Source organism: Mauremys mutica, chromosome 4 (assembly GCF_020497125.1).
Source record: "Mauremys mutica isolate MM-2020 ecotype Southern chromosome 4, ASM2049712v1, whole genome shotgun sequence".
NCBI lineage: Eukaryota > Metazoa > Chordata > Testudines > Geoemydidae > Mauremys > Mauremys mutica.
The window spans coordinates 59,075,552-59,099,185 of record NC_059075.1 but is presented as its reverse complement, the minus strand read 5'-3'; the positions used below and the strand labels follow the sequence as shown (position 1 = coordinate 59,099,185).

The following is a 23,634-nucleotide window of genomic DNA, read 5'->3' as shown; positions in this document are numbered from 1 at the left end:
CCTAATTAGTGGAGCTGTGCAGGCGTGGCTCCACTAATTAGATGTATATGTAAGGTGAGGTGGTGGCCTTAGGGGAAATAGAGGGTAGGTGGGAAGAATTTGGGATGTCCAGGGCTGTGGTGGCCAGAGAAAGAGGCAACTTTCCCCAGCTCCAGGGCTACGGCTGCTGGGGATAGAGGGCCCTCCTTCCCAGCCCCAGCTCTGTGATTGGTGTGGTGGGGCAGAGAACCCCCTCATTCCCAGCCCCAGCTCACGGGCTGCTGCGGCGGGGGGGAGAGGGCACATCCATCGCATTAGAGAGGTAAGACTACTGATATTAAAATATGAGTTTTGTGCTTTTATTTGTGGAATAAAAAATAGTTAGCTAATGGTACAAACAACATTTGGAAAGATCATTAAGTGGGCTGCTGAGACTCTCAGCAATTTTCAAGTGGTCCACGAAGAAAAAAGGTTGAGAACCACTGCCATAGACCCTACTGGTAGAAAGAGAGGGAGATACAACAAGCAGAGTCCATTTGCAAAATGGCCACTTCAGATCTATAGCTGCTTGGCTCTGCCCTCTTTAAAGGGCATATTTCCCAGAAAGGCATGTTGGAAAAATGATTCCTATATGAGGGGAACCCAGCCATGGGGATAATAAGGAAGGACTAGACACTCTCAAAAGAAGGTACTTGTGGGGTCATTGCTGTTTCCGTGCATTACAAGCCATTACTGAATCACACAGTCCTTGCCACTGAGGAGTTTATTATTTAAATCTGACAGATAATATTGATCTAGCATATTATACAGAAGTTGATGATACAAATGTCAAATAATGCAGGTTTCCCCCCGACCCACCCCCCCAATAGCTTAATGGTCAATGACTGTATAGGATAAGTATTGTGAGTAGAGATTTGAATTAAAAAAAGAAACGGGGTGGGGGAATCACTTAGGTACCCACCAAGTTATTTAGGTTCCTAACTTTCACTGCTATTCTTCTGAGGATGTGGCCCTCAGAGACTGCTGAGCAATTACAATCTCCAGCTTCAGTGGGAGCTGCAGGTGCTGAGATCTTCTGATAATTGGATACCCAAGGAAAGAGAGGCAGTTCCAAGCAGAGAGGTTCACAGGTACAGAAGAAGTTGTTAACACTAGAGAGAGAAGGGTACAAATAAGGACATCAGGAGGGAATGGAACATTGTGCACAGTGAGAGGGATGGCTGGAGGAACTGTGATGTACTGAACCTTGAAAGTGAGGAACTAGATGAAGAAGAATCCTCAGAAAATCCTGTTTTAAAGAGCTTTCAAGCCTAATTTTGTAGGAATAAGAGGGTTATATAATCCAGATTGGTTTCAGAGAAGCAGCCACGTTTTGGATATTTATCTGGATTAATTTTAAACTTTGAACTATATGAGGTTTATCCAGCACTACTGCCAGAGTGCTATGTGTATGGTGCTTAGGCAATTTAGATGCATCTCCGATAGATACACAAAAAAATGTGAGTGTGATGAGAATTTTTGGCCCTATTCTATCCCATTATACCCTGCCTCATTCACACCAATTTCAGAATCAGTACCTCTGCGTTCATCATGCTCTCATATCAAGATACGATATGTTTGTTGTACAGATAGATAATCTTACTGTTCCCTTAGGAAATATCTGAGCAGGTGAATATCTAATGTACCCCCCAAAATAGTTGGACAACTTTAACAAACACGTGTGAAACAGAATGACAACAAGGAACAGTGCTCATCGTGATGAACAGAAGTGATGGGCATTCTCAGAGCTCTGACTGGTCTGGGATCCTCGATAATGCCAGTATTTGTGGGGAGAAAGGCACAAGGTGGGGTGGTTTTTTGTTATACACAGGTGCTTTGTCCTTCCTGCATGTTATAATCCACATTATAATGTAACTTCTAATACATGTAGAGACACAAATACAGTAGGTTACAACAGGAGCTAGTTGCAAGTTTTGGCTGCTGCCAGTGCTGGCCTTAGTTTTGTGCTGGGCATTTGAGAAGTGTGTTTGATGTAAAAAGGGAAGAAAAAGGTGGGGCTTAGGCTTCAGCATGTATCATAGCTTTGCAGGGTCCCAGCTTACCACACCCTGATGCTGGCCATGCACTTGCAACCCCACTAAATCCACCCCATGACCTCCCTGGGAAGTCGCCACCCCCAGCTTGAGAAACACTGATATTATGGAGAGGTAAAAAAAAAAAGTAATTGTATGAAATTTTAGTTTGTACTGACTTCACTAGTGCTTTTTATGTAGCCTGATGCAAAATGAGGCAAATATCTAGATTAGTTGATTACCCCAGAAGTACATGTACTTCTGCTTGACAACCACTCAATTAAACTTCTTGACACCCATGTGAGTCAGGGAAGTGTTATCCTCATTTTATGGCTAGGGAAAGTAAGGCATAGAGAGAGGTTAATTCAGTCTAGAGTCATATCCCCGGTGTCACAGTCCTTTAACTACAACATGACACCATGCTTCTACAGTATAACAGCCAAAAGAGTTAATGGTTTCATAGTCTATTAAAACTTCCAGGTGACTTGTTTCCGATTTTGAAGGGGTGTGCTCTGAATATGGCCTCTATCATTAGCTCTATATTTCCACAGAACATTCTGATATGTTGGTACTGGGAGTCCGAGGGATGGGGCTGCTGAAGCGGAGTAGTCTTTCCAAAGATACGGTCACATCATCTAGGCAGCATTTACATGTGTATATATTGTACAACTTTTGTGTTGACTCTTAATAAATCACCTTCTTCTTGTACTATGTGTGGGTGTCTTACAAATTGACAACCCTCCGTACCACAGGCCTGAGGGCTACCTCTGCAAACCTACTTCTCTTCCTTTGTGAAATTCCCAAAGGATAAACAATGCTTGTAGGTCATAAAATCTGCTCTGATTTGAGACAGCAGTGTTAAGACAATTAACTGTTAGCTCTGACAGCTGTGTGGCAATCCCTGCCTTATTCTGAAGGGACAAGCAGCAATAATAAATGTAGTCAAGGTTACTGGCCCTGGCCTACTCTCAGAGGGGGGTTATGTTAGCTTGCTGTCTCCTGCTATTTCAGCAGATTTTGTGAGATGGCAGTCAGTTTGTAATATGGGAATTTCTGACAGTGAGTGAGATACAACTATTAGGAATATATATGAAACATCTACACTATTTGTAGAGAGAGAGGCATAAGGTGGCTTGTCCTTCCTGCATGTTACATTATAATACAGATTATAACTTCTAATACATGTAGAGACACACACACATAGGTTATAACAGGTGCTAGTTGCAAGTGTTTATAGTTAAATCTGAAATATGCTTTGTATTGTAACCTCTCCTTTTCATGTGCTCAGCTCTTGCTTAAATATTTCATTTTTGGTCTCAAATGTTCTATGTTCTGCCCAAAGATGAATTATTTTTCAAAGCTGAAACAAAGTCCATGCAGACATTTTTTTTAGTTCTCAGAGGAATAAAACAAGTATGCTTTTCTTACATTAAAATCAACCTTTTAAAAATAGGTCTTTGTCCAAACTAACTGAAATATGAAAGCTGACACTTAGAGCAGACTGATCCTTCATTTGACAATAGTACCTGTGTTTGGCCTGAAAAAATGGTTTTCATGTATACTTGTGGCAAGGTACACATTCCCTGCCCTGGCAAATGAGAAATTAATGATTTAGGCTAACTCACAGGAGATCCAGGGGGAGGCCATAAAAGCATTTGTTTCTAAAACATTGTATAAGCGAGAGAGTGCTAACTTGATCTCACTGAAATATGAAGTTCCCTCTTAGAAAAAAAATCAGCCACTTCTATCTTTGGGGTTTTGTTCTGAGTCCTTTCTTTAACCTACATTAATGTTGTGAGCCTTTGAGAACAGCATAGTGTGAAGATGCAGTATGGTTTTTTTCCAACTGTAGTGGGTGGCATCCTGCACTTAGGGGCAATATGCCTTGCCTGTGCTGTGTGCTCTCCCTGAAACTAGTTAAGAGGCAGCAGTTGGACATTGCCTCCAGCAAGTGCCCTGTCCCTATGTCTTGAACATGAGATACACCATGAAAAGCAGCCTCGGGGTGCTTGCAGATGTCCTGATAGAGATTTAAAGAGTTCCCAAGCAGAGTCAATACACAGTTCATGGGCACACAAGGTCTAATGAATTGCTGCTGGCTCAAGAATGTAGCACAAGCCTGAAGCAAGGTTGATTCAAGTTGAATGTGTCACACAGCTCCTATCATCTCAACCTAGCTTTTGTTCTAAAAAAACTAGACACTTATGAAGAAAACTGTTGAAGTTGTTGACTGTCATATGATGGTGGATTCTATGGGATTTCATCTTTCTACAAATTAGCATTATATGTTAGACATATTGGGTTAGATAAATCCTTCTACTGGTTTCTGAGGTGGCTTGCACCTCCTCCATTCAGGGATTTGTGGAGGCCAGTGCAACTTTGTGCCCCTGTTGTAATGGCTCCTATGAACATGCCTCCCTGTCTGTCCCCATGCTGCTCTGGAATGTTCCCTGTCTGGAATGTTCCCTAAGCTTGTTATTCCTGAATAGGTGGCATACAAACCCCCTTGCCCCTGCACTACTGTCATGGCTCCTTGGCACCAGCCCAGCTGCCACAAAGGAGCCATAGGGCAATGAGTAACTGGGCCAATTGTTGAGACAGCACTGGATGGCAGAAGGAATGGTAATAAGATAAAGCTTTTTGCCTCTGTAGGGTGTTCAGATCCATCCCAAGTAACAGTTGTGACCACAGGTAATAATCATTTGACTGTTCAGTGGTTTTAGTCTAGTTCCAAATGAGTAGGTGTCCACATAATCAAACCCCCCTGCCATCATGATTGGCACCCTTGTTAGTAAGCTGAGCAGAGAGTGGGATGGTTATGATGACTCTTCCACTAATAGGTCTGGGCTGATATATCTATTAGTGTGGGGAAAGTTGCCCTGCTGCTGCTAGTTCAGTACTTGCCCTATGAATAAACACAGAAAGAGAGATTATTTCTTTGAATTCTTGGGAGGCCCTGAAATACTGCTGGGCTGGTTATCCTAAACAGAGAGGATTTCAGTCTTCAGGTCAAAATGTCCAGCACCCTTTGTAATCAATATCACTCATTCAAAAATATTTTGAAAGAATCCTTCATTATTTAGAAGTATGTGTTGTGACAGGATGTAGACATTACAAAAATGAGGGCAAACACAGTGAATAAGACTGAGACCCTATCATGGAGTATATATATGTGTATTCAATAGGCACACATCTGTATCTCTGGAGAAACTTTCCTGACAGGTAGAAGAGCCACAGTTGGAAACTCTTACTGAGGGATGCAGCAACTACTTGTCAAGAAGTGAACCAATTAAAGAGCTATGAAGGATGGGTGGTGTAGAAAGCCTGAAGCTATCGAGTTAAACTGCTCAAGGTCAGATTACAGTTTGGAATATTGGAATACTAACCCTCCCCCCTGCCTTAGCAGATGCTACTCTGAAATAAGGGTCATTCACATTCAATCCTATGTAAGCTGGTAAGAGTTTAACCCATCCAGAAACCCTATTATAGCGAGCGATTCCTGGGCCCCCATGGAATTTAGATACAATGTGTCTCCCCCCCCCCCCAAAGGGCAGCTTGCTGCACCATCTAGTGGATGAAAAGGGACTCTGTAAATGTCTTTAGTTTTTCATCAAGAATTTTTAACAAATTGTTTTAAAATTATTTCATGACCTAGTTAACTTTTACTGCTTCAAGTATTAGTAAATTGGTTTTTGAAAAGGGAGTTTACATTTCACTTATTCCTGTCCACGCTCCCAGTTTGGACAACAGACAAGGCTCTCGTGAGTCTCGGTGCAGGTTTTCTAGCCAGCGAGAGGGGGGTTCGCTTCAGCAGGGAGCTGACAGTTGCCGCCAGTGGCGCTGGCCCGCCTGAAAGGCAGGACTGACGGCGCTGTGTTTACGCTCGGCCCGAGCGGGCCCGGCCCATTCGCAGCACTCGCTTATTTCCAGACCAGAGCTTTTATTTCAATGACAGAACGTGCGGCGTCAGGGCTGAACCATGGGGCACGACGAGCCCCTTACAAAGGGAGGCAGATGAACCCTCCCTCAGCTAGGTGCATAGAGGTAGGGCCTGCTGCGGACAGCGATTTCCCCCCCTTCCCCGTGAATGGTACCGCCCACTCTCAGGCGACAGCAGGGAGTAAAGAGCGTGGGGTTACAGTTCTCGCGAGAAATAAACTAGGACGTGGAGACCGTAGTTGTTGGTTGGCATGGAAACGGCGTTCCCGGATGTGCTGTGCACGGGAGCGCGGCGGGGCTGGGGAAGGGGCTCGGTGCGCCAGCCGGCACGGGGAGGGGAGCGGAGCGGGGCACGCGCGGAGCCGCGCCGAGTCCATTGTTGCAGAGCCTGGCTGCGCTCCCGCAGGGTGAGTGTAGGGGCGGAGTCAGGGCCGCCCACGCTGTGGGGCTCGTTAGCTGTGGGCTCTGGTTTGTTGCCCAGCACAGGGCTCGGAGCTGAGGGCAGGGCGGGGGTGCTGAGAGCCATTGAACCAAACTGTAAATCCTATATATGATAGAAACCACATTGAGCCAGGGGGTGCAGTAGCACCCCTAGTTCTTGCACCTGTGGATGGGGGGGCAGGGGGCTCCTCTGCAGAGCCTCGCCCTCATTGCATCTCCTGTGACGGGCACCACGGGAGGTGCATTCTCCAGAGTGGAGCTAATCAGGCCACTCATCCCACCAGTTGCCCCAGGGCATGAGCTCCATGCTGCGGGGCTGGAGAAGTATATTCTGCTGTCTGGGTTTGCACTGCTCCAAGTGCACCCACACACAGCGGGGCAGAGCGCTGGAGGGGGCCATGTGGCCAGCGTCGCCTGGTAGCAGCACCCACCATTAATTTTAAGGGAAGCACGCCTGGGGCCCAGGTATTTGCATCCGGCTGTCTCAAGGAAGAGACTTCTTGGGTGTAAGTTATTCTCTGTTCATGATGGAATAACCAGGGCACAAGAAATGCTTCAGCTATGTGATTGGCAATGTCTGACTACATCTGTGGCTGTTGGCTGTTTTGTAGCTGTGTTGGTCTGGGATATGAGAGTGACCAGGTGGGTCAAATAATATCTTTTATTGGACCAGCTTCTGGTGGTGAAAGAGACATGCTTTTGAGCTACATGGATAGCTTCTTTAGGTCTGGGAAAGGTAATCTTCTTTAAAAAAAAATCATTTTTAAAAGAGTATCTTTCCCACACCTGAAGAGAAGAGCACCTTGTAGCGCAAGAGCTGGTCTTTTTCATCATCAGAAGCTAGTTCAATAAAATATATTGCCGCCTCTGTATTTCCTCTCTGACATTTATTAGCATATCTTCCAGCAACCCAAAGAAATGTCTAAAATTAGACATTAGACAAATTAGACAAATATCTTGTTATGTGGCTTATGATCTCACTTTGGATTAATTGTTTGCACCTAGCCATATAGGGAATTTCAGTCCTTTTCTTTCCATGCTTCTTAAAAAGAAACAGTTTTGAATTGATTTAAAACTTTTGCAAAAGTATCTATGAAGTTTAGTTTTAAAAGTTTTTATTTTGTTTTTTGGAGCTTTATTCCCCTTTTCTTTCTTTTCTTTTTTTTTGTCAAGTCCCACCATTTTTTTCCAATTTGGTCACTGAAAAAGGGAGGAAAGAAACTGAAAAATATAAGACACAATTTTTGTTTTAGTGAAAAAACAATTTCTGATGGCCCAAAATGCTCCTTTCTTGACTAAGTTTGAGAATTTTTGACCACCTCAGAAATTTAGCTATAAAGAGAAATAAAATATAAATATAATTTTCCTAAAACAGTTAACTTGAAAAATAAATCTGAAAGAACACAACAGGAAGAAATTATATATATGAGAAGTTGCAGAAGTTTATGACATGTACTGCTCACCTTTCTGTCTCCCAGGCTCACTACTTCAGTGTTAAATTTGACTTCTCTTTTTTCCCCTGTCCATTCTCTTGTTAAGTCTTATAATTTCTTACTCTTTAATCAGAGTTTCTTCTATTTGATATCCCCATTGATTAAACTCCTTGTTTTTGCAATAGTCAAGTGTTGTGTGGATTTACTTTCCATATGCTTTGCAAGGCTCATCATTTATCTCAGGCATTTGGGGAGGACAGTGTCTGAAGGTTTAGGAAGATTTATCTGGGTTTGGAGTGTGTCTCATTGCTCATCCTTCCATAAATAAGATCAACCCACCATGTAACTATATAATTATATGAAATGTTTTAATATGACTGTAAATTTAAAGTGTTGCAGCCGAAATATAGGATGGGGAGCCAATTGATTGAATGATTAAAAGCTTTGCAGATCAGAATAAATAAGTACTGTAAATTTCTCCTTTCTGTTATACCTGCCGCTTTTCTGTGTTTGTAAAATGCTGTGTAAATGTAATGTTCTGTGTATATGATTTTAAATACTAATATTGTGGTATGCCTTACGCTGATGTGAAAATCGTATTGCCCACTGCCATTTGACTGTAGCATACATTTCACATCATTTACTGCGATGTATTCTATATGTCCACTAAATACTTTAACCTTGCTGTTTTCTTTTGTTGATGCTATCCTTGTTGAGCCAAGGTTTAAAATGGTCTGTTTTGGTATTTCTTCTTGGTGAGAACATTTTTAGGGATTGAACATGCTGTTCAGATACACTTATAATGCCTGCCACCAACCTACTTAATTTTTGGCTAGGTCTGGGACCCTACATAACCCATATACCTAACTTTGTTTTGCACTTTTCTTAAGCATATGTGTATTGTATACATTGTTTATAAAGGTTGTATAATTTGTTAGGGGTAGGACTTCTAGGTTTGTTTAATTTGTTGCGTAAGCCTTGTGGGGTTTTTTGTTTAATATATAAACTATTGATATGTGGTAGCATTTGTTGTTCTCTGTTTGTCCATTTTAGATCACAATGGATATTACCAGGGGAAACTTGGATGAAATTTCAAGGCCTGCATCTAGCTCAAGAGCGCATCCTGTAAGCAGAGCTCTAAGTGCATCTTTGGAGGTTCTAACACCAGAGCCATGCTTGTCAAAGGTATGAGCTTTGGCATGTCACAACTTCCATGTGTCCTATTTTTCCCTATATATAAAATGAAAAGAATAAACCTTGGTAAAATATTTATAAAGCGCTTTAAGGATGAAAATTTATATGTAAGTGCTAGTCAGTATTATCATAGAAAGAAAGTAACTTAAAATGCAGTTCTAGTTTCAAGAGTGAGTGTGTCTACACAGGTCATCTCTTTGTATGTATTTAGAGTAATATTTGCTTGCTTTAACGACTTACATAAATCTGTACTACTTTTTCCCTCTATTCTGTTTTATGTATCACTAGTCAAAGTGTTAACTAAATTCTTCCCTCAATTAAACCTTTGTTACCCCATTGATAACAGGAGGGTTGCACAGATGTAACTTGGGACAGAGTCTGTGATGGTTCGTGGGGTACCCAGGATTGTGAATCACCTTGTTAAAACCTCCCCTTTCCTCCAGCATGAGGGAAACTTTCTTGTGCTTAATTGTATATTAGCTCCTTGACACTACCAGCCTGTTAGCTGCCCAAACAAAGTTATCTAGGCTATGTCAGCCCTTACTTTGCCTTGCAGATTATGAATAGGTGCACCCCAGTCCCTGAACCTCTTTTCAGCATTTCCCTGTAGTGTCCAGCCTTTTATCCGCTGAACACTCACAGAAATATCAGGTCTACTGGCCCCACGGAACAGTGTACACACCATCTTGAATGATTCAACGCCGGGTCATCTCTTTGTATAGTATCACAGCACTGGGATATGTTTTTAGTGAAAACAATGATACATTTATTATCAAAGATTTGAGATTCAGGTAATAGTGAATAAAAATAATGGAAACAAAGGGAATGTATAAAACAAAATCATAACTTGATTTCTAATAAACTTCTATAGACAGAAGGTTAGTCTATTTCACCCCAAATGTCCTTTGCAGCATTTCAGCCAAGGTTAGTTGTGATCCTGTTTTCCAGAATGTAATCACTCTGCTTGATTACTTCCTAAGCGGAGGATAAAGGGATGTCTTCCTTACCTTCTCCTTCTATCCCCCAAAGTTCATAGCCTGTACCCAGAGTTTATTCTCCAGTGTGCTACCTTCTTGTTGATTTCACATCCCTCCACCTATTGACTTTGTATGGAAATGTGGCTTCCATTGTGTTGACTTACAATGCTCAGTTTACATGCTGACAGAGAGAAGAATAAACATCTTTTCTCTGGCAAACAGAAAACTTGTTTGTCAGCTCTGCTTTGATACAGGCTGGCATGCTGCCTGAAGTGGCTCACGACCATGAGTGCCTATCTCAGGACAGTGTGTCAGAACCAGGGAAGACACTCCAAACTGATGATATGTTCTATAATTAGATTTCACCAACCCAGTAACAAATGTGAACTCCTGGATCATTGTAACAGTCTTACTGTGAAGTCACTGACAGTCCACTTAGGCTCTCCAGTCTATCTTGCTACCAAAGCAGGCTGGACTTAGTGATTAAGTGATTGCTCTCACCAAAAATCATACAGTATTCAGGTTGCTTCCAGTCCCCAAGAGACCAGTCATTTACCTTAGATCAATTGGTACCCTAGATCTTACACCAAAGACACTGCCTGTAGCCAATCCTGTCATGAACTATCTACAGGCTTATTATGTAGGAAAAAGACTTGAGTTATTTACAGGTTAAAGCAAGCTAATGTGCACACTGATGAGTTGCAGTTTAAAACCTAAGAGTAACAGAGCTGTAGTGATCTGTCAATTCAAAACATCATTCAGAGCAAACACAAGGATAATCCTGGGGGTTCTCTCACTTCAGTTTAAATTCTCTGGCCCTGTAAGAGTTCAAACAGCAAAGAGGTGAAAAATTCTCTTGTGACCCTGTTTTATCTTTTACAGTTAGGCCTACACAACAGAGTTAGACTGACTTACATAGACATAACCATGTTAGTGTCTTCACTAAAATTTTGCTCCCGCTGATGTAACTTACCTGCTATGCCAACTTAATTCCACCTCCACAAGCGGCGTAGAGTTTAGATTGACATCGACTGTTAGTGGCCTCCAGGAGGTGTCCCACAATGCCCTACCTTGACCCCATTCTGGTCACCATTTTGAATTCTGCTGCCCAGTGGCCAGGTACACAGGAAGCTGCCTCTCCCCTTTAAAGCCCTGTGAATTTTTGAAATGGCATTCCATGTTTGCTCAGCTTGGAGAGCTCACATAGCGACTCTCAAGCATACCTGACAACTTCCTAGCTGACCATGCTGGTTCCACGCTGCAGATGTGCTCTTGCCTGGAGTGCACAAGAGGTGTTTGATCTCCTGAGTCTGTGAGGAGAAGAGGCGGTGCAGGCACAGCTCCAATCCAGCCATAGAAATGTCGACATCTACGAGCAGATTGCTCGGGTCATGGAGGAGGAGGGCTATAAAAGGGAGCAGCAGCATGAAAGCCAAGGAGATGCAGCTGGCAAACCAGAAGGCAAGGGAGGTTAATAATTGCCCTGGTGTGGAGCCATTGACCTGCTGCTTTTACACAGAGCTGCATATCATCCTCGGATGAGACCCCACCACCACCCAAAAGAGTCCCATGGATAGTTAGGAAGTGTTATAGGCCCCCACTGTGACCAGTGAAGAGCAGGAGGAATATGAGGAACAAGCGACCAATGAATCCAGCTGTGCAGCAAGACAGGACATGTTTTTGAATCCTGTGCAGTCCAGGACAGGCGAGCGTGATACAGGGAAAGGAACTTTTGGTAAGTATGCAGTTTCCTTTGATATTGCAGGGATGGAACCCACAAAGTACCAAGACATACATGTTGATTTACTCTTTTTTTTTACTTATGCTAGATGAGGTAGTGAAACAACCACTAGAAGTAGAGTTGCCATCTGCTTTTCATTCCCCTGTGGAGTTCAGCAGAGGGATCCCCAGGAAACAGTTTGTTTATGTGCACTGGAACGTCCTATGAATCCTCCAGAGATCTCAAGGAAACTTTCCTGGAGGTAGTCTGCAGTTCTCTGCTGAAGGTTTCTGGGAGGGCTGCCTGATTTCTTCTGCTGCAATAGGATGCTTTCCCATGCCACTCAGCGATTACGTCATCAGACATCATTGCAGCACACAGCCGAGCAGTATATGGCCCCAGTCGGCAGTTGGACGCCTGCAGGTGCTGTTCCCTTTCAGCCTCCGTTACCCTCAGGAGTGAGATATCAGTTAAAATCATGCCTGCCTGTGGAAATCGGTGCCAGTATTCAGTTCAGTTGCCCAATATGCATGTACTCATGCCCATGAACTATGCCCCCTTATTTCCCTAACTCGCCCCTTTCCCCCAAGGCCATGCTCACCATAGCTGGGACTGTCACCGTAATCGATCAGTCCCAAAGCGAAGTGAGAATGTAGTGCTTGCATCTTGTGTGGATCAAGGGCAGTGAGTTCTGTATAGCAGGTTTCCATTTATCTTGTGAATACACTCACAATTGTACCTATGTGCATTGTATCTTTTGCAGCTGGAAATGTGGCCTTGAGGCTCTTTCCATCCACACCAGTGGAGCGGCTCAACCAGATAGGGACGAGAACGAAGAGGATATGGGATGACATGTTCCAAGAGATCCTGCAAGCCTCTGCTGCTTTGGATACTGAGCACTGGGCTTGGAGAATCACTCCTGCAGACAGCATGACCAGGGATAGAGCGGAGAGGAGAAAGACATGGGAAATGGACAGGGAAGTGCAGCAGGAGATGCTAGCACTTCTCCAGCAGCAAACAGACATGCTGCAGACTCTTGTTGACCATCAGGTTCAACAGTACCATGCTCACGTTCCTCTGCAGCCCATAGAAAATGGTATTCTGGGACCTCCCTACACACACACATTCCGTGTAGCATCTCGGGCCGCTGCACTACGCCTACCACTCTACCCCAGGGGAGAAGTACAGGCAGTCACAGCTGTACATGCACTGACCTGTAAAAGACACAGTTGTTGTATGTGTTTCTGAAATGGAAATTACTGTTCTTTTCCCCCTTCAGAAGTTCTTTTCCCTTTACTTAAGTTTTATTTAGTTATAATGTGTCTGTTTGTATGGGTATGGGATAAAACTCTATTTATGGAAACTTAATTCATCTTTATTAGTTCACAATATATGCTGGCTGGGGTGCTAGTAATAGGTGCATTTGCAGTGTTATATTACTACACACACAACACTCATTACAAGATTCATACTGGGGTGCAAAAGAGCAGTGCCAGGTAGAGCCCATTACAGCAACACACATTACTGTGGCTCACTATTGAAATGGTCTTTCAAAGCCTCTCTGAGCCAAACAGCTTTGTGTTGAGCTCTTCTTATAGCCCTGGTATCTAGCCACTCAAAATCAGCAGACAGCTGTTCCATGTCTGCCCTCCATTCCAGCAGAAACTTTTTCCCCTTTGCTTCATAGATGTTATGCAGGACCCAGCAGGCAGCTATAACCCGTGGAATACTTTTGTCACTGACGTCCAGTCTCATGAGTAGACAGTGCCAGCGACCTTTTAAATGACCAAAGGAACATTCAAGTATCATTCTGCAGCGGCTGAGCTGGTAGTTACAGCGCTCCTTGCCAGGGTACGGCTTCATCAGCCATGGGAATAAGGGGTAGGCTGGGTCTCCCAGGATCACTGTTGGTACTTCAGTATTCCCAGTGCTAATCTGCCAGTCTGGAAAGAAAGTCACTGCTTGCAGCTTTCTGAACAGTCCTGTGTTTTGAAAGATGCGAGCCTCATGCATCTTCCCCGACTAGACCACATTGATATCAATAAAGTGTCCCTAGCGATCCACCAGCGCTTACATTACATAGAAAAGTAGCTCTTTTTGTTGATGTACTCTCTGGCAAGGTGGTCAGTTATCAAAATAGGGATATATGTGCTATCTATCACCCCACCACAGTTTGGGAACCCTATTGCTGCAAAACCATCCACTGTATCCTGCAACTTGCACAGACTCACAGTCCTTCATAGCAGGACTCAATTAATGGCCCTGCACACTTGCATCACAACAGCCCCCATGGTGGATTTCTCAACTCCAAACTGATTTTTGACTGATCAGTAGCAATCAGGTGTCATAAGTTTCCACAGAGGAATCACCACTTCAGTGCAGATCACATTTTGGTGTGGCTGCACTGGAGGACTGGGGTGAGATCTGCACACAGATTCAGGAATGTGACCTTGCCCATCTGAAAGTTCTGCAGCCACTGCTTGTCATCCCAAATCTGCATGACAATGTTATCCCATCAGTCAGTGCTCATTTCTTGGGCCCGGCACCAGCATGCCACCATCTGCAGTTGCCCCATGAATGCCTTCAACAACTTTGAATTGTTTCTACATCCCACTGCTATCTAGCCTCCACGGACTCATGTTCCCCGTGGCTCTGCAAATATTTCAGGATCAGGTGCCCTATGCTTGCAATGCTCATCACAGTAGTGCAGAGCTGTGTGGGATCCATGCTTCTGACGCAGATGACGGACAGGAAGCATGGGTTTGTGGGGATTTTGAAAAAAGGTGTGAAACATTATGGGATGCAGATGAAATTATGGGATGGAGAATACTGCAATTTGGGATGTTGAAATCATGCTCCCAGTCAGCCCTGCATGACTCTTTTGGGACCCATGAGGCATTGCAAACCTCACAAAAATACCCTTTGCTAGATGGTGGCAAATTGCACAGTGTAATAAGTACCCATGGTGAACTTCTCTCTGCATCGATATAAGCACTGCTAGTGAGGACATGTGCTGCTGATACGAGGAGTGAAGTTTGGACACGCAAAAGTGATTTAATTACTGTGGCAGCTGTATGCCGATGTAACATAGGTCCACATAATTTTGTAGTGTAGACATGTCCTTAATCTTCCACTATGAGATGAGCTCCCTTGCATGTACATTTCTAAGGTGTGATAGAGCCTTCACCAATCCTTGGTGTCACGATGTTCCTTAATGTCTCATTTCATCTTGGTAGGCCACCTAAATGGGCAGGGGAGATGATTCCCGTGCCTGGCTTCACAAGTTCAGAGCAAACATTTTCAGAGTTATAAAGCAAAGCTTACATATTTCCTTATGGCATGGAATACAGACATTTACAAGTGAGATTAATGCATGCAGCAATTTACAAGCATTTCACAGAGTCTAAACACTGAATACATCCTTGTATGACTAATACCTATTTTGAAAAAACTAACATACAGGTGAGCTGGTTTGGTCTCTAGCTATGCGTTTGTTAGTTCTTAACTAATGCCTATGGCCTTGGCCAGAGCTGGCACTAACATCACACAGACTTGATGAATGTATTGTCAGTATATATACATAACTCCTTACATAGGATCTGTATGGACATTTCACAATGATATTAATGACCAGTGGGACCCTGGCTTTCATTTAAGACCTAATATTCTTTAGTGCACCGGATTGTACATACCAGGATATTCTTGTAACCCCCTTGCCAGTTGGCACTGAGGAGTTCTTAGGGCCACAGAATCTTTTACTACTGATGATAATTAAAGGTATATGAAAGTTGCAGGCTGTGATTTTGTTGCGGAAACCTCAGCTTTTAGCATACACCTTAACTTTTTATAGTTGTCACAAATTTCAGTAGTGTTGTGACCCTGTGTGCCAGGTTGCAACACCACTCACTTGAATTTGGCCCAGCTGTCCCTTCATAGGGGTGGGTAGACCAAATTTGAGTGAGTGGCGTTGTGACTCTCAGTCAGATTTGGTCTGACCACTCCCCTAAAGGTGTGTTTGGGCCAAATTTGAATGAGTGGTGTTGCAGCCTGGCACATGGAGTTGCAACACCACTCAAATTTGAACTGACTGTACCAAAACCACAACTATACCAAACAGCATCTGCACCTTTTGAACAAAAAGAGTCACAACTTTCTTACAGGCTTAATGCTGATACATGAGCCAGAAAGGGCATAACTTGACTTTCAGATTCTGGGTTGTGTTTGCCTGGTTAACAGTTAGAATAGATGTGACGATATCTTTTATTGGACCAACTTCTGTTGATGAAAGAGACAAGCTTTCAAGCTACACAGAGCTCTTCTTCAACTCTGTGTAGCTCAAAAGCTTGTCTCTTTCACCAAGGGAAGTTGGTCCAATAAAAAATATTACTTTATCCATCTTGTCTACCTAATATCCTGGGACCAACATGGCTACAACTAACACTGCAAACAAGTTAGAATAAATGTCATTGCACTTGTAAACTGAACACACTTGGGCGATCTCAGCTAAGTGGAATTCCTGATTAAGCACATCCTGACTAAGGTGAGGGCTCTGTAATGAGTGGAATACAATTAAGAGATGTCTCCAGTGTCATTATTTAATTATTCAACAAATTCCAGCATAAGTACAGTGTTTGCCCCCACTGTGAAGATATTAATATTTGAAATCAAATTTGAATTTCAGGGCAAGGAGTGTGGTGTAGCATTATATCAGTGTTTGGGAATCAGGATGCCACAGTTCAAGTACTGCATTGACTTGCTGTGAGGTTTTGAGCAACTTCATTTTATCACTTTGTGCCGCAGTTCACTCATATGTAAAATGAGGATAATACCTATGTCCCTGACAGAGGTGTTGTAAAGCTTTTTTATTTGTAAAGTGCTCTGAGATCCTTGGATAGAAGCAGCTGCAGAACTTCAAAGTCTGGTTTGGTGTCACTATTATTAGCAGTCATAAGAAAGAAAAGAAAGTATTTTTAAAAGATTAATACTTTTGTGGAAATTGTTAATTTACATAATTTTTAGGTTTCTATACCAGCTGATCGTAAAGAAGACAATTCACGAAACAGCAGTGTAGAGGAAGACAAAGATGATGATAGCGAGAAGCATGAAATGAAGAAAATGAGAAAACAGACTTCTGAGGGGGAAATTAACTGCATTTTTCAGCAGCAGATACAAAATGCTAATGAGCGTCCAGGTATGAGAATGACTAAGTTTACCTTGTTGGTCAGCAATGCCAACTACTATTATAGAAATTTGGTAAAATTCTACTCTTGAATCTGCAAATGGGGAATTCTGTGTCTGTAAGAACAGAATGATGGAGTCAAAATTCATCCTATGGATATGAGAGCAGAACTTTTTTCTTAGTATTTCGTATTTTCACTTATATGAATTAACTTGGAGGAGGAAAAAAAGTCATGGATGACAGGTGCCCTAGCATTTGTCAGTTATCTCAGTTTTTGCAGCCTAGCAATTGCAAGCGTACAATATACATCTGAAAAAGAAATATTTTAAATAAAATGAAGTACTGCATTTTCTAATAATAATACTTGGTACTTATAGGAGATCTTCAGATGGACGGTGCTAATACACTTTACAAATATTAATAAAATAAAGCTTCCCAATATTTCTCACACCCTAAAACATGAGTAAGCATATATTGTCATTTTACAGGTAGGGAGATGAAGGCACAGAAAGCTTAAATGACTTGTTCCAGGTCACATCAAGATTCTTCAGTAGGGCCAGGACTGAAGCAGATTGCTTGATTCCTAGTCCTGTGTTCTAACCACAAGGTCATAATGTGCTGGAATGTGCTTTTTCTAGACAGTAATCTGCTGTGGAGTGTTTTAGAGATGGTATTTTATGATTGTCAGGAAGAAAAATTGTACTTTGTTCTTTTGATATTTAACATTTCAGTCAAATATTTTAAGTTATATGAAATAATCTATATTTTTGTGATGGTCTTTTATCAGAATAGATTTCTAGCTCAGTAGGTTCTGAAGATGAGTGTGTTGAAACTCAAGCTTCTAAATTCAATAAAACATCTCAGTGGAAACTAACCAATGTGAAAGAAGGTATTATTTTTCAGATGCGTTGAGTGAACAGAGCAGTAAAACAGATTCTTAGAAAAGGCAAAGGAGGAGTGAGGAGAGGGAAGAGAAGTGTGTGGTGGTGATATTTCAGGAGGGGAATTAATGAGGGTACAAGAGGGTTGTGTTTTTTTTAAATTTAAGTTCTTTAAATAAAAGAAAAGGAAGGAAGAATAACTGTTCGTGTAGTGTCAAGGTCAAGAGTTTAAATTTGTGGATTTGATTCTATCTAGGTTTTCATACTATAGTGATGGATGTGGTGTCTGAGTGCCTGATACACCTTTCTGGGTTTTGTCAACACAAGTCTGCAGAACCCAGTGGTGGTAAGTGTGTCTGGAGCAGTGTTAGGCAACTTGTACCACATCCATTCCACTATGGCAGGAATGGTCTGATGAAGATTTGGATTTGTTCAGTAATTCTACATGTCCACGCCAGGTGGGAGAGGCACTCTTAGGCATGGAGACCAAGTTGGATTTTAAAGCTGCTTTCCCCTGGCAGAACCACTAATATCCTCCCTTGTAGTGAATTCCCCCCCAGCACAGCTGAGCCCCTGTAAAGGTGAATCTGGTTCCAAAATATCAGAAAATCAAAAAGTATTATCTATCTGGGATGTGGAAGAGTGTTGTTATAATACTTTTCCTTACTAGGCTGTTAAATTCATGTCCAAGTATAAAATTGCTACTTGTGATTCTATAGTTAAGATTGCAACCGTTGTTCCATATCATTGAGGCCAATAATTTTTTAGGAATTAAAAATGGATTACTCATTTATATGGATAACGAGGCCATTCATAGCAAAAAAATATATCATTGACTTTTATGGCTCTGTACCAGTTTATGCCAACTGACGATATAGCCCAGAGTTGTCAAGTAATTCATAAGGGAGGCACTATATAATCTAGTGTAATGGTCTCCAACCTTTTTACGCCCAAGATCACTTTTTGAATTTAAGGGCAACGCAGGATCTACCCCATCCCTTCCCCAAGGCCCTGCCCCTTCCCCGAAGCCCTGCCCCATTCACTCCATCCCCCGCCCATCGCTTGCTCTCCCCAACCCTCACTGTCACCGGGCTGGGGCAGGGGCAGGAGTTTGGGAGTGGGTGCGGGCTGTGGGCTGGGGCTGAGAGGTTTGCAGTGTGGGAGGGGGCTCTGGGCTGAGCCTGGGGCAGAGGGTTGGGGTCCAGGAGGGGGTTTGGGGTGCTGGCTCTGGGAGGGGGTCAGGGCTGGGGCAGGGGCTTGGGGAGCAGGAGGGAGTTTGGGGTACAGGAGAGGGTGTAGGTGCTGGCTCTGGGAGCGGGGTCAGGGCTGGGCAGGGGGTTGGGGTGCAGGAGGGAGTGTGGGGTGCTGGCTCTGGGAGGGGGTCAGGGCTGGGGCAGGGGGTTGGGGTGCAGGAGGGAGTGTGGGGTGTGGCTCCGGGAGGGGGTTCAGGGCTGGGGCTTGAAGTGCAGCCTCCCACCGGACGGCACTTACTGTGGGCAGCTCCTGGTCGGTGGCGCAGCGAGGCTAAGGCAGGCTTCCTGCCTGCCCTTGCCCCACGTTGCTCCTGGAAGGGGCCATCGCACACCTGTGGCCCTGCGTGCTGCCCTTCTTTGCTTGCACCTTCCCCTCAGCTCCCATTGGCCACAGTTCCCCATTTCTGGCCAATGGGAGCTACAGGGGCAGTGCTTGCATGCAGGAGCAGTGTGCTGAAACCCACTCCACCCCCCCACCCCCACGGGACTGCGGGGGATGCACAAGCTGCTTAGTGGCAGCCCTGCTGCACCACCAGAGATCGTGATCGACTGGGAGAGTCTTTAGGATCGACCAGTCAATTATGATAGAGTGGTTAGTGACCACTGATCTAGTGAATAGTAAGCCTTGGATCAGGGTTCTGTTCTGGCTCTATTACATGTTTTCCATGTAACTTTGGCAGGGCACGTCAGCTCTTTCTTCCTCTCTTAACTCTTCAAATAAGTGGACTTATGCACATTCCTATAAACAAAGGGGCAATTTTAGTTGGGGAATGCCTGCAGAAGAACTATCTTACTAGATCCTGAAATTTCCTTTCAATTTAGAAAAGAAGACCAGACCTGTTCAGAGGTTGATCACAAATATATATTTCTCTGTTGGCATCATTGACAGAGAATCCTGTTTAATTTTGAAATAATGGTAATTTCTTAAGCATATTATTGTTTATGTCCTTAACTGCTTATTTCCAGATCAAATGTCAAAATGTACCTGAGTTTCCCATCTTTTGGTATCAAAACTTTTTGTTGAGTAGGTAGAGGAACATATTAAAACTTTAGATGCTTTGTAGCATTTTAAAAATGGAGCTGTTTAAAATTTTCTTGATCTCAAAATGACTTAATTTCATAAAAAAATTCAGGCCACATTTTAGTTGTCAATGAGATTTACCTTTAAAAATTTGAAAGCATGAGAATTTTTTTGAGTTTCAGCCTTATTATGGGATTGTGGTTACAACCTTTGCTATGGATAAACCACTACCTCCCCAGAATAAATATTACACACCTGCCAAACTAGAACTCTGGTTCTGTGTGCCAGAAACACAAACATCTACCGCTATCTTTTTATCACAAAGGAAAAGTTCTTTTATCTTCTAGAAGGACCTGTATATTTCTTTCCTGCTGTAACCAACCAACCAACAGAAAGCAACATATGCTAGTGAATGGTCCTATTCCTACTGAAGTTGCTGCCAAATAATTCCTATTGACTGGTGATTATTTTATTAAAAACTTGAAGCTCACATTCTATTTTATATCTAATCTACAGCAAGTTCTACCAATCTAGATAATACTGAAGAGAAAGATATAGATCCCCGGATTCAAGAAGCGATAAAGAAGATGAATAAATTGGACAAGATACTGGCAAAGAAACAATGTAGAGAAAGAGAAATTAAAAAACAAGGCAGAGAATTGAGGGCAAAACTTTGGGAAGAACTTCAGGTTAGCAATGTGTGATTTTTTTTTAATATTTACCAATAAAACATTATCTCAGAATGCTATCTTGTGGAAGGGAACAGTCTAGTTCAGCAGTTCTCAAACTGTGTGTCGTGACCCCCTTCAAATGTGGTTGCCAAGGCTGGCTTAGACTTGCTGAGGCCCAGGACTGAAGCCCGAGCCCCATTGCCCAGAGCCGAAGCAAAAGATTGATGGCTTCAGCCCTGGGTGACGGTTGCAGCTTTGGCCCCCCTTGCCCAGAGTGGTGAGACTTGGGATTCCTCCCCACCCCCCAGGGCAGTGGGGCTCTGGCTTCAGTTCCCCTTCCTAAGGTTGTGAAGTAGTTTTTGTTGTCAGAAGGGGGTCACGGCACAATGAAGTTTGAGAACCCCTGGTCTAGTTTCATGAACACTGTTTATTATTCAATAGTTATTGACTGGTGAAGGACACTGACATGAAAGGGAACAGAAAGAACTGTACATTATTATAATCATCTTATTATTAACCCCTCAGGTCTTGGTTCTCAGATCAGATTTAGTTGCAACTAGAACCTCCTCTCAAACTCTCAGTGCACACACAAAGCATAGTGCAACAGGGAACTAGCCTGTACCGATATCCAGTGCTGTCTAAATTGTGTCTGGGAAGCTGAGAGGAAGGAACTACAGACAGTCATTCTAAGATGATGATAAACACTGTCCTAGCATTTCAGAGGAAATTCACAAATGATGTCTGTGTATCTCTTGAGGTTTAGATATTGGTGTTGCAAGGGACACACATCAGGGCAAAGTCAGGCTGTCAGCTGAAGCAAAGGACACTCTTTAGTTTGTTCTGACCAAGAGGCTCATGCAAACACTTTTTGGAAAGATCAGTCAGCAACTTCAGACATATGGCAATGTAAGAAACCCATGAGAATTTGTCATTACCGCTACATAATTAATTCGTGAGCACTCATCACTCTTATCAGTTCTTTGGCAATATGCAGATTCCTGTAACAAATTTGATCTGTGTGTAGCATCTACAATTCTCAGAAAACTACTTTTCAGCTTCATGGTTGGTAGGTCTCTTGCTTTTCTCCCTGAAAGTATCTTGCATTCTCATTACCTTATCCGAAGGGGTTTCAGCACTTAGCACGCTCTTAGTAAAAGCTCAGTTACACATTCTGTCAAACATGGTAGTTCAGTGAAGTAAGCTGGCCTCCATCCACAAGGTCACCATAATTTTCCTCATATAATATGAAGTGGCATTGTAGTCCTTTTTTGGATGCATCCAGACATCCAAAGGAAGTAGAAATGTATACGGTAGATGTGAACAGAACCTACAGAGGTGATTATAACAAAGACATTCAAAACCTTTGGTACAGCTTCTCCCATTACTATGCACTCTATGAAAAGAAGAGCAATTTTTGTTGGCAGAGAAATCACATGTCTTATGAGGACGTCTGATAGAGCTGGACAAAACTCAGGGGTTTTGGTTTGCCAAAAATGTTGGTATTTTGCAATTTGCTTTTGGTCTGATTCAGAGCAAAACCAGATTTTACAGAAATGTCTCCCAAAACAAAACAACGAGGAATCCTTGTGGCACCTTAGAGACTAACAAATTTATTTGGGCATAAGCTTTTGTGGGCTATAACCCACTTCAGCAGATGCATGGAGTGAAAAAAAGTAGGCAGGTATAAATATACAGCACATGAAAAGATGGGAGTTGCCTTACCAAGTGGGGAGTCAGTGCTAACGAGGCCAATTCAGTTCGGATGGATGTGGCCCATTCCCAACAGTTGACAAGAAGGGGTGGATATCAACAGAGGGAAAATTATTTTTTGTGATGACCCAGCCACTCCCAGTCTTTATTCAGGCCTAATTTGATGGTGTCAAGTTTGCAAATTAATTCCAGTTCTGCAGTTTCTCATTGAAGTCTGTTTTTGAAGGGTTTTTTTGTTGAAGAATGGCCACTTTTAAGTCTGTTATTGAGTGTCCAGGGAGATTGAACTGTTCTCCTACTGGTTTTTGAATATTACAATTCTTGATGTCTGGTTTGTGTCCATTTATTCTTTTGCATAGAGACTGTCCGATTTGGCCAATGTACATGGCAGGGGTATTGCTGGCACATGATGGCATATATAACATTAGATGTGCAGGTGAATGAGTTCCTGATTGTGTGGCTGATAGTGTCGCTAGAGTAGATATGGGGACAGAGTAGGCAACGAGGTTTGCTGTAGGGATTGGTTCCTGGGTTAGTGTTTCTGTTGTGTGGTGTGTAGTTGCTGGTGAGTATTTGCTTCAGGTTGGGGGGCTGTCTATAAGCGAGGACTGGCCTGTCTCCCAAGGTCTGTGAGAGTGAGGGATCGTCCTTCAGGATAGGTTGTAGATCCTTGATGATGCACTGGAGAGGTTTTAGTTGGGGGCTGTAGGTGATGGCTAGTGGCGTTCTGTAACTTTCTTTGTTGGGCTTGTCCTGTAGTAGGTGACTTCTGGGTACCCTTCTGGCTCTGTCAATCTGTTTCTTCACTTCCCCTGGTGGGTACTGTAGTTTTAAGAATGCTTGATAGAGATCCTGTAGGTGTTTGTCTCTGTCTGAGGGATTGGAGCAAATGCGGTTGTATCTTAGGGCTTGGCTGTAGACAATGGATCATGTGATGTGGTCTGGATGAAAGCTGGAGGCTTGTACATAAGTATAGTGGTCAGTAGGTTTCCAGTATAGGGTGGTGGTTATCTGACCGTCGCTTATTTGCACGGTAGTGTCCGGGAAGTGGATCTCTTGTGTGGACTGGTCCAGGATGAGGTTGATGGTGGGGTGGAAATTGTTGAAATCCTGGTGGAATTCCTCAAAAGCCTCCTTCCCATGTGTCCAGATGATGAAGATGTC

The 23,634-nt window shown here is 43.1% G+C and overlaps 1 protein-coding gene across 6 annotated transcripts in view; it reads left to right on the top strand.

The window, feature by feature from the left end:
- The window catches only part of FSIP1 (fibrous sheath interacting protein 1), a 185,183-nt gene that overhangs the window by 5,794 nt on the left and 155,755 nt on the right, over nucleotides 1–23,634 (top strand). For 2 of the 6 annotated variants that reach the window (XM_045013692.1, XM_045013688.1), the window contains exons 2-4: nucleotides 8,918–9,049; nucleotides 16,775–16,946; nucleotides 20,606–20,778. In XM_045013692.1, the coding sequence (XP_044869627.1) occupies nucleotides 8,924–9,049; nucleotides 16,775–16,946; nucleotides 20,606–20,778 (471 nt within the window). In that variant the 5' untranslated portion in view covers nucleotides 8,918–8,923. Of the gene's footprint in view, nucleotides 1–91; nucleotides 302–1,351; nucleotides 1,824–5,338; nucleotides 5,404–6,378; nucleotides 6,398–8,917; nucleotides 9,050–16,774; nucleotides 16,947–20,605; nucleotides 20,779–23,634 lie in introns of those variants that run through there. The other 4 variants (XM_045013691.1, XM_045013689.1, XM_045013690.1 and 1 more) reach the window with 4 other exon arrangements.